General features: G+C 38.7%; 1 protein-coding gene across 1 annotated transcript; it reads left to right on the top strand.

Moving 5' to 3' along the window:
- Positions 1–9,659: 9,659 nt before the first annotated feature.
- LOC309840692 (olfactory receptor 10A6) lies at positions 9,660–10,895 on the top strand. The gene has a single exon (XM_082683006.1). The coding sequence runs from the start codon at positions 9,670–9,672 to the stop codon at positions 10,630–10,632; it is 963 nt and encodes a 320-aa protein (XP_082539132.1). The 5' UTR covers positions 9,660–9,669; the 3' UTR covers positions 10,633–10,895.
- Positions 10,896–12,139: the final 1,244 nt, after the last annotated feature.

Below are 12,139 nucleotides of genomic sequence, written 5' to 3'. Positions count from 1 at the left end.
TTTTGATGATCATTTGTATGATGGATGTTTCTTTGCCCCCTGACTTTCAATCTTCAGGTGTCTTTAGGTCTAGAATGAGTCTCTTGTAGGCAGAGATGGAGAGGTCTTGTTTTTATATCCATTCCCACTCAGAGTTTCCCTTTAATACTTCTTGCAGGGCTGGTTTAGTGGTCATTAACTCCTTCAGTTTTTGTTTGTCTTGGAAACTCTTTATCTTTCCTTCTATTCTGAATAATAACCTTCTTGGATAAAATGTTTTGGCTGCATATTTTTCCTATTTATCATGAATATAATATGTCAGTCCCTTCTGGCTTGCCAAATTTCTTGTGAGAGATGTACAACTAGCTTAATGGATTTTCCTTTGTAAGGGAAATTCTTTTGTCTTGCTACTTTTAAGATTTTTTTCTTTATCACTATATTTTTCAAATTAAATTATAATATGTCTTGGGGTTGAGCTATTGATTTTGATGGGAGTTCTCTGCGCTCCTGGATCTGGATGTGTTCTCTCACCAGATTAGAGAAGTTTTCAGCTATGATTTCCTCAAATTAATTTTTTGCCCCCTTTACTCTCCTTTTTCTGTGACTCCTATAATACGAATGTTACTATGTTTGATGGAGTCACTGAGTTATCTAAGTCTATTCTCGTGTTCCATAATAATTCTTCATTAATTTACCATTATTTTATCCTCCATATTATTTATTCATTCCTTTGATTCTTCTGTCCTCGTGGTCATTACATAGTCTGCTTCCAGTCTCAGTTACTACATTCTTCATCTCTGACTGAATTTTTTAAAAACTCTTTTATTTCTGTTGTAAGGGCCTCCCTGATGTCTTCAAGCTTTTCTCAAACTCAGAGAGTATCCTCATGTTTATTCCTTTAAATTCTCCATCAGGTATGTTACTTATATAGGTTTTTCTTAGATCTGTGGCTGTGACCTTATCTCGTTCTTTCATTTGGGATGAATTCCTCTGTCTTGGCATTTTGTCTAAGTCTTTGTATTTTTCTCTGTGTTAGAAAAGCTCATGATGTTTTCTTTTCCTGAGAGTAATGACTTTATGAAGAAGAGGGCATATGGTGTCCGGGCCTGGAACTTCAGGGAATGGCTCTAGTTTGTGCTACGTGCACTCTGATGTTGTGTTTGGTTGCTTTTTCCCTCTGGGCCAGTTATCTGCAGTTCTACTTGCCTGTGTGGCCAGTGTTTGGTCCTTGGCCAGAAGATGGTGAGTTTTAACTAGGTGTGTTCTGGTCTTCTTGTTAAATGAGACCTGATACTATTTCCACTCGAACTGGGGCCCTGTAGAACTCTCTGATTAGGAGACATGATGTGGGCAGTGGTTTGTGCTGGTATTCTGAAGAAAGGGCCTGCTGCAGTGGGATTCAGACAAGCTTTACAGAGAAAGGAAGTGCCACCAGAGTACAAGAGTGTGGGACTTGGTATAAGCAGGTTAGGCAGCCAGTGTCCATGGCTTTGTGTTGTTTACCACAGATAAGTGATTCTGTGTTTATTTTTTATTTTTTTATGCCCCACTTTTTCTGTTTTTATTTAAATTCCAGCAGAGTTAGAAAATTTTATTTAAATTCCAGCATAGTTAGCACAGAGTGTCAGGTGTACAATAGAGTGAGCAGTTCAGCAATTCTATACATCACTCAGTGCTCATAGTGATAAGTGTACTCTTTAGTCCCATTGCCTATTCCCCCCTTCTCCCCCACTAACCTCCACTCTGGTCACCATCAATTGGCTCTGTATAGTTTGTTTCTTGGTTTGTCTCTCTCTCTTTATTTTTCCTTGTTCATTTTGTTTTTTTTTTAAATTCTTCCTGGAGGACATCTGGGTGGCTCAGTCAGTTAAGCATCTGCCTTCAGAGAGGTTGTCCTTGGAGAGTCATCTTCCTCAACACCACATCTCAGGGAAGAGCTCCACAAAGAGGGGATAATCTCCCCATTGTGAACCCCAGGCATTCTTCAGATCCTTGTTTCCACTCCACCATCTGCCCTAGGTTGTTTGCCTACCTTCTCTCTAGGAGGAGGGCAGCACCCTTAGAGCTCTATCCCAGCCAAACCCACTGACCTTTAAAACTCAGGCTTTAAGCCTTGTTGGTTCCAAAGAACTCACAATCAGCCTCTCTTGCATCCCAGCCAAAGGCACTGGGGAGGTGTTCTTGTGTGTATCACCTGTGTCCCTCTCTCTCCGTGACCGGCTCCCATCTGCAGCACCTTCAATCTTTTCCTCTGTCTCTGCATTTCCTACCCTCCTTGATGTGGCTTCTTCTCTCTCTTTAGTTTCAAATATTCACTCACATTATACTTTTTGTTCTGTTTCCTTTGCTCATTCTATTCTAAATAGCAGCCACTCTGGTAGTACCAGTTTCAAGCTCATGGCAGCTGGTAGTACTGATACTGGAAATCATGCTTTCCTGGTGTCAAAGTTGATGGCAAGATTTCCAACCACAATCAGTGGAGACAGGAAATAAGTGAATGTTTAAAATGTAAATCTTGGGGGCGCCTGGGTGGCTCAGTGGGTTAAAGCCTCTGCCTTTGGCTCAGGTCATGATCCCAGGGTCCTGGGATCGAGCCCCGCATTGGGTTCTCTGCTCAGCAGGGAGCCTGCTTCCCTTCTTCTCTCTCTCTCTCTCTCTGCCTGCTTCTCTGCCTATTTGTGATCTCAGTCAAATTAAAAAAAAATTTTTTTTAATGTAAATCTTGGGACACCTGGGTGGCTCAGTTGGTTAAGCTGCTGCCTTCGGCTCAGGTCATGATCCCAGGGTCCTAGGATTGAGTCCTGCATTGGGCTCCTTGCTCAGCAGGGAGCCTGCTTCTCTCTCTGCCTCTGCCTGCTGCTCTACCTGCTTGTGTTCTCCCTCTCTCTCTCTGACAAATAAATAAATAAATAAAATCTTAAAAAAAAAGTAAATCTTATGATGTTTTTCCTTGTTTAAATATTTCAGTGGGTTTCTATGGATTCAGGATGAAAAACATCTTTAGTGTGGTGGGTGTAGCCCAGCTTAACTGGGCCTTGCCTGTGCTTTCTATTCTTCCATGTTGCAGTTTGCCCTTGTCCCTGCTCATTCCCTTGCCTACCTTCCTGGTGCAAGGTTTGCTTTCCGTTTTTGGTGTCACTATCCCATTCTGGGCTAGGACTGTCAAAACATGCTTTTGTCTCTATCTGATATGTTTATCATTCCACTTTTCGACTAGTTCTTACTCCTCCTTTAAACCTATTGAAAATGCCTTTCCTTAAGCTGATCTTCCTTGTTTCTCCCGTTTCCGAACTGTCCTCCTCAATTTGTTCTCCCTCTGAAAACTCTGTCCTTTTTTCATAGCTCTTTTTCTAAATTTTCTTCTAGGCATCAGAGTGGGACTTTTTCCTCTTAGTGGGAACTTGTACCCAGTTTCTAAGATAAGAAATGAAACTTTTTGCAAAGTGATACCGGCTGGGGACACAGATGTGTCCTTAGCTTAGTAAGCTACAGTGCAAGACAACAATTGCACTAATTATGAGGTAGACAAAAGAGAAATTAAGAAAACACTTCTATTTACAATTGTACCGAGAATAAGAAAACACCTATGAATAAACTTAACCAAGGAGGTGAAAGACCTGTACCCTGAAAACTGTAACACACTGATGAAAGAAATTAAAGAAGACACAAACAAATGGAAAGACATTCCATGCTCATGGATTGGAAGAACAAATACTGTTAAAATGTTCATAGTCCCCAAAGCGATCTACAGATTTAATGTAATCCCTTCAAAATATCAGCAGCATTTTTCATAGAACTATAACAAATAATCTAAAAATTAGTATGGAACCACAAAAAACCAAAAATAGCCAAAGCAACCTTGAAAAAGAGGAAAAAATCTGGAGGTATCACAATCAAACCCATGATTATATGGTCAAATAATTACTGAGAAAGAAGGCAAAAATTATGCAATAAGAAACAGATAGTATCTTCAAATGGTGTTGTGAAAACTGGATAACACATACACAAGAATGAAACAATCATTTTCTTACACCATACACAAAGGTAAACTCAAAATGGATTAAAGACCTAACCATGAGTCCTGAAACCAAAAAGACCTAGAAGAGTGGACAGGCAGTAATTTCTCTCACATTGGTTATAGCAACATTTTTCTATATGGTCAATTAATCCTCGACAAAGTAAGAAAGAATATCCAATGGCAAAAAGATGGTCTCTTCAACAAATAGTATTGGGAAAACTGGACAGCAACTTGCAGAAGAATGAAACTGGACCACTTTATTACACCATACACAAAAGTAAGATCAACCCATTAAAATCCTAGAGGAGAATACAGACAGTAATAATCTCTTTGACATTGGCTGTAGCAACTTCTTATTAGATATATCTCTTGAGGAAAAGGAAACAAAAAACAAAAATGAACTATTGGGACTACATCAAAATAAGAAGCTTCTGCACAGCATAGGAAACAAGCAACAAAACGAAAAGGCAACTGAATGAATGGGAGAAGATATTTGCAAATGACATAGCTAATAAAGGGGATTGTATCAAAAATATATAAAAACTTACATGACACAACATCAAAAAACCCATAATAATCGTTAAAAAATGGACAGAGGACCTGAATAGACATTTTTCCAAAGAAGACATTTAGATGGCCAAGAGAAACATGAAAAGATGCTCAACATCACTCATTGTCAAGAAAATGCAAATCAAAACTACAATAAGATATCATTTCACACCATTCAAGAAACAACAGGTTGTGGGAAAGGATGTGGAGAAAGGGGAACCCTCTTGAAATAATGGTGGGAATGTAAACTTGTAAATACATTCTGGAATATGGTGTGGAGGTTCCTCAAAAATTTGAAAATGGGGGACGCCTGGGTGGCTCAGTGGGTTAAGCCGCTGCCTTCAGCTCAGGTCATGATCTCAGGGTCCTGGGATCGAGTCCCGCATCGGGCTCTCTGCTCAGCAGGGAGCCTGCTTCTCTCTCTCTCTCTCTGCCTGCCTCTCCATCTACTTGTGATTTCTCTCTGTCAAATAAATAAATAAATAAATCTTAAAAAAAAAATTGAAAATGGAACTACCATACAATGCAGCAATTGTACTACTAGATATTTATACAAATGATAGAAGAATACTGATTCAAAAGTACACAGGCACCCAGCTGTTTGTAGCAGCATTATCAAAAATAGCAAAATTATGGAAATAGCCCAAATGTCCATTGACTGATGAGTGGATAAAGAAGATATGCTGTATCTATCTATAAAACTACATATATATATATACATATATATATATGTATATATATATATATGAAATTAGTTATAGACATAGATATATAGTGAAAGAGATAGATAAAGAAGATATGTTATCTATCTGTAGATCAAAATATAGGTATAGATAGGTGATTGACAGATGATATATAGATAGATAGATGATAGATAGATAGTGGAATATTATTCAGCCATAAAAAGAATGAAATCTTATCATTTTCAATGACATGGATGGAGCTAGAGAGTATTATGCTAAGCAAAATAAGTCAGTCAGAGAAAGACATACACCATAGGAGTTCACTTACATGTGGAATTTAGGAAACAAAACAGATGAGGATATGTGGCAAAAATAAAAAAGAGAGAGTCAAATGTCTTTATACACTTTTCATTTCAGTCTAATACACATGGAAGAAAGTGTATAATTGTGACCCTACATGTTGATGAACGCTCATAACATGTACATCACCTGTGTTACCATCACTGACACAAAAAACTGACCATATATGACAGAAGCTCCCATGGGAACTATGGGGCATGAATCATAGAGAATACATATGAGGCAGCATTCCCCTGCCTGGGGCATAGGACTGTTTCACAATGGGGTGTAATTCCACCATGGTGAATGACATGGGAGGGATTCCTGGATTCCTGGGTTGGAATGTGGAAGTGAAAATCCCTTTACCTCAGGATAATGGCTCTATTTCCCACTGGACACAGAGTAGAGAGAATGAATCCCTAAGTGTTGTTGGCAGCCTTATTGCTATGGGGGGAGGTGAGCTTCCTTGAGAATGGAACCTGCTTTAGGAAAGTGCAGCGAGAAGTAGACAAAGGTAACCTGCATTCAGTCACAATGTCCAGTTCAGCACAGAGCCAGATCTGCAGAGTGATTCAGCTCTTCACTCTGTGGGGACTGAGCCAAATGGTCTCCTTGATTGTTCACCCAGTGTCGACTGATCTCTGAATCTCTTGATTTTCCTATATATTCAATGAGATTCATCACATTATGTTTATTTTATGGAGAAAGTTATAGAAGCAGTAAACGTTAAATGATTTGCTCAAATCTCACAACTAGTCCAGATCATTGGAGTCATAGTTTGAAAGCTCTTGCAATACAATCAATTTTAATGATATTTTTCTCACAAGTTTTCAGTGGCTCTATATTTCTTCTACAAATGATTGGAAGTTCTTGGATGGTGGGAGTAAACATTCAGTTGTCTAGAACTCGGCTTCAATCCACTTGCCTTAGCTAGTTTCCCACCATGACCCAAACTGTGCATTTCACCCAATCATCCTCTACCTGTAGCTCACCTGCCTTCCCTCACACTCTCACACCACTGATCTCTTCTTTCCTGGTTTACAACTATTAGTCAGCCTCTGTGTTCACCTCCTACTGGAGATGTCATGGTGAACTGAGTCTCTTGTGTGAAGAGGTACTTATCCCCATTAGGAATATGAAGGAGTATGCTCTTGAGGATTCTCATGGGGTTCTCCAGGGGTGTGCTCTTGAGGGTTCTCATGGGGGCAAGATCAAGCCTCTTTAGTCATCATGCAAAAATAGGAGAAGGTGTTTATGACACGATTCCATGTTCTCCAGGGAGCGATTCTACAGGGCATATGATTCATTGTCATATAATGTTCTAGAATCAGTGCCCTGAAGCACTGAATTGTATGTATGAGCAGGTGGCTTTTGAGTAGAGGTAAAACTTCTGGTACAGTACCGAGAAATTTCAAGAGACAGAGTCAATAGGTAAGAAAGGGAGGATTCTGCTGTGTGTGTGTGTGTGTGTGTGTGTTGGTGGGTTTTCCATTTATAGTTCCTCTCCAACTGATCGTGGAGATGCTGTTGAAGTGATGTGTCCATGCTCAGGAATCACTGGACATAGCTGACACATTGCCATAAGTAGACTCCTTGGTTTTGATGCTGGTGAATTTTCTTTTCTCTTTTTTTTCAGAGAAAAATTGAGGCAATAATTAGAGATGTAAGTACTCTGCACACATCAATCTCAAATCTTAGACTGTTGCAACTGAAAGGGAACTTGGTATAAGTGCCACTCCCATCTCCTCATCTGGAAGGGTGAAACCTACTTAGGGAGTGATCTGCCTAAATCTTCCTGTTGGGAGTTCTGCAAGACAGCATTGGGCCTCTAACTTCCAGAGCAAAGGTGCAGACAGGGCAGTCAGTGGCTTGTTACCAGTCATGAATGGCTTTTTTTTTTTTCTTCATAAGATGCTTATAGTCCATTTTATAAAGTTTTTCTATTTTATTTACATTACACTTTAAATTTTCCAATTTTCAAGATCTATCCACTTCTAAATATTTGGAACTAAATACACTTTATTCTTTTTTCTCATCAGAAATGGATTTCAAGTGTTTGATCCTGTGACTATAATTTACTGATTTCAGGAGTCTTTTCAATATGCAAATGATAATTAGCATGGTTAGTATAGACATTTACTCTTTTAAAAAAAATTTTATTTATTTTTTTCAGCATAACAGTATTCATTGTGGACATTTACTCTTAATGGATGATATGGTCAAATGTAGAAATAAATCAAGCTGCCTTCTACTGTCTGCTAATGCCCTACTGGTCTTTACTCAAGGTGACATGAGCTGTGTCCTGTTCTCTTGGGTACCTCAGCTCCCACAGTGTACTTCTGCTGGTTTTCAAACATCACACAAAGGCTAGTAGGTTTCCATTGAAACACTAGGGTGTCATCAAATACACGTGCTTTGAGTAGAACCATCTTCTTCCTTATGCCTTTTTCCTTCCACCGACTGTACCTTCCCCTGGTGACATGCTATGATTCAGTTATTCACACTCCCTCCACATTGAGAAGTATCAAATCCCTTACATAAATATCTCATAAACCCTTGTTATTACCTCTGCTTGCCAGTGTTGTATGTTGGCTTCACTCTTCTTTTTGGTACTCTCTTTCTTAAAGCCAGAGTGGATTTCCTCATTTTTTTATTCCATCATTCATCAAACATTGGTTTAGTATCAATTATAGGTCAGGGACTATTGTAGACATTGTGAATATAGCAATGAAGAAAACAAAATCTTGGATTCCTGGAGTTCATATTCTGTAAGGGAGTAGGACTTCATGTATCTATAATATATAAATATTATCATTAGGCAATATATACATATTTATACATGTAAAATGTAGCTTCCTCACTTAAAGGTGTCAGCTGGAGATAATAGAGGAAAAACAGAGCAAGATAGAAGAGATAGGAATTCAAGAACTGAGAAAACAGTGGAATGATATTTTATGTATTATTTCAAGCTCTCTGTGGAGTGTGAAATCAGTGTATCCCTGTGATTACTGAGCCCAGAACATTGTAGGTGCTCAAACAGTATTTATTTAATAATTAATGATTAAATCAACTTCTTGATCAGAAAGGTAGTAGGAGAGGGAGAAAAGGAAGACAGAGATAGCAGAGACAGAGGAAATGTTTAAATCACATTTTCAGAATGATCGAAACTACATGATTCTATATTATTATGGTCACAAGGATTAGCCATTGAGAAGTGGCTCTTAAAACTTCCCATATAGGCCAGGGCACCAGGGTGGCTCAGTTGGTTAAGTGTCCAACTCTTGATTTTGGCTCAGGTCATGATCTCAGGGTGGTGAGACTGAGCCCCTCTTGGGCTCTGGGCTCTGCACTGGGCACATAGCCCAAGATTCTCTCTTTTCCTCTCTCCCTCAGTTCCTAGCACATTTTCTCTCTCTTAAAAAAATCATGCAGGTCAATCTCACTAGAATTGGCCATGACAGGCTGCAAAATCAGTAAACCTAAAGGCATTCACACAATTTACAGATTGCCTAAGACAAGTACATCCAAGTTCAAAGCCCTCTATTCCTGCTGAGATTACAGGAATCAAGTCACACATAGGCATTTTGAACATGGTGAATATTCATAATAAGTCAATTGTCCTATAACTTTAAATTATTAGGTGGTTTGGCAACTTGCATATCTTTTCTCATTTCACTACCTTTTAATACTTTGACATTTGTAGTTTTAAAAATTTCTACTTACATAAAATTGAGAAAAACAGATGATATTAATAGATAGCAACGTTGTGGGAAATGGAACCTCAGTTATAAATATTGACGTTTACTTTAAGGCGGGTTTAATTTTCAAACTGTTTAATGTACACATCACAAAAACATTTTGATAATATTTTGTGCTTTTCAGACAAGACTCCAGAACCGGCATTCTTCACTTTCTCTTTTTTATTTAAAACGTTCATTATTCAGAGTGATTGGCCATTTCTAAAATCACCAAAATGAATTTAGTCAGGACGTGTTCCTCTTTACATCTTCAGCCAAGAATATTTGGGGGGAATTGCAGACGCAGACTCCCAGCTATTGGACTCTGACTTCATAATTTGTATACAATGTCCCTAAAAACAAAATGCTCTCCACCACTGAAATGAAAAGGCAAAATCAAAGCTCTGTGGCTGAATTCATCCTCCTGGGCTTTTCTAACTTTCCTGAACTCCAAGAGCAGCTCTTTGGGGTTTTCTTGGTTGTCTACCTGGTGACTCTGTTGGGAAATGTCATCATTATAGTCATCATCTCCTTGGAACAGAGCCTCCACGTGCCCATGTACCTGTTCCTCCAGAACTTGTCTGTGGTGGACGTGAGTTTCAGTGCAGTCATTATGCCTGAAATGCTGGTGGTCCTCTCCACTGAGAAAACGTCAATTTCATTTATAAGCTGTTTTGCACAGATGTATTTCATTCTTTTTTTTGGTGGTGCTGAATGTTTTCTCCTGGGGGCGATGGCTTATGACCGATTTGCTGCAATCTGTCATCCTCTGAACTACCCAATGATTATGAACAAAAGGGTTTTCATGAAACTACTTATAATGTCATGGGCCTTAGGTTTCATGTTAGGTACTGTGCAGACATCATGGGTTTTCAGTTTTCCCTTCTGTGGTCCCAATGAAATCAATCATATCTCTTGTGAAACCCCAGCAGTGCTAGAACTTGCATGTGCAGATACCTTTCTGTTTGAAATCTATGCATTCACTGGCACCATTTTGATTATCATTGTTCCTTTTGTGTTGATTCTCTTGTCTTACATTCGGATTCTCTTTGCCATCCTGAAGATGCCATCAGCCACTGGGAGGCAAAAGGCCTTTTCCACCTGTGCCTCCCACCTCACGTCTGTGACCCTCTTCTATGGCACGGCCAGTATGACTTATTTACAACCGAAATCTGGCTACTCCCCAGAAACCAAGAAGCTGATGTCATTGTCTTACTCACTTCTTACACCTCTGCTGAATCCACTGATCTACAGCTTGAGAAACAGTGAGATGAAAAAAGCTTTGATGAAACTGTGGCGCAGAAAAGTGGATTCACACCCATTCTGATAGTACTGAGAAGACATGTGATATTTGGTCACTGTTTGACTGAACTCGATATAAAATGGCCAAACATTCTATATTCCTATGTATGAACATGTTTAATTTGATTTTTCCACATTCAATATTAGGGATCTTCAACAGTGTACTGCTGTTATTCATTTTTTATAGAACATAGAATACAACACTTGATCCATTCCTGTACTACAACATCCAGGGCATTAGTGGACTGTGTCATTAGAAGGACGTTTCAATAAACAACTTCAACCCTCCATTATATGTACTGATATTTTATTTCTGATACATTCTTCAAAGAGATTCTGATGAAATCAAAAGTATGTGTCACATAAACATGACAGTTAACATTCTTTGAAACCCATTTCCTGTGATTGGCCGGACACAAGGACTCCATGTGGGATGTAAAAATGTAGACTCTCAACTCCCACCAAAGACTTCATGAATTCCAACTGCATGTTAAAAAGATCCCAACTTTAAAGTGGGGGAAGCATTGGTGTATAGCACAGCTTATATCCTTATAATAAAGATGAGTTTGTTGTTCCTTTACTACTGCTCTGCCATCAGATCATCAGAACTCACATTGCCCCATATTATCCTCCTGACAGACAGCTTCCAGAAACTGTGACATATTTGTGGGATCCTCTGATCATCCATGCCTACCTACTTTTCCCTTTGTCAGAGTAGGTCCAGGGAAACCTTTGAGAACCCTAAGTTCTAGAGAACTCTTCTAGCTTTGTCCAAATTGTCCCCCATGGAATCCCCTCTGAGTCTTCATGCATCATGTTTTGACCCTCACTGTTTTCGACAACCCTTTTCTCATACTGTAATTTTGGATAAGACATGTAGCAGTTGCTTGGTATATGAATTTGAGGTTTACATTCTCATTAGTATTGCCAATTTAGGGAAATTTCCAGGATGCTAATACCATCTCTACTCTGAATTTTATGCTGCTGCATTTCATGTTGTATTTTTAAATAGAAACCTTGCCTTTAATTTTTTACAAAAGTACTTACTTTTTTAAAATTAAAAGAGTACATAGATATATAAACTAATGCAAAAGTCTCTCAAAAATACCTCAACTCTCATCCCGATTCCATTGCTAGAGCTAATCACTCTAAATTATTTATGTCCAGGCTCTTGATTTTTCCTGTGCATGTCCAAGGACTGGGCAGGTTTACATACAGTTCTTTTTATCAGAATAGGAGGAGAAGAGTTTAAACCCTGTTTTCCAAGTCTTCCATTTCATGTCTTTTTTCAAGGATATCATTTGTGTCTCTATGCAGATTGTTTTGTTCTTTTCAATAAGTGCATCATATTCTAAACGGGTAAACATCACATTGTGACCAATTTCCTCAAGAGAATATTTTACTTCCAACTTTTCACTCTTATGAAACTGTTGACATGAAAATCCCTCTACACACCTCCACATGCATTTACTGTGTATCGAAGTTGAGGAAATAGAATGCCAGATCAAAGAATGTCCTACTAGATTACTAAT

The sequence above is a fragment of the Mustela nivalis genome (genome assembly GCF_964662115.1).
Source record: "Mustela nivalis genome assembly, chromosome: 9".
Lineage (NCBI taxonomy): Eukaryota > Metazoa > Chordata > Mammalia > Carnivora > Mustelidae > Mustela > Mustela nivalis.
This window is presented reverse-complemented; position numbering and strand designations above follow the sequence as displayed.

What these genes read in the sequence shown, in the direction of transcription:
- LOC309840692 (XM_082683006.1), top strand. Translation starts at nt 9,670, where the DNA reads ATGCTCTCCACCACTGAAATGAAAAGGCAAAATCAAAGCTCTGTGGCT.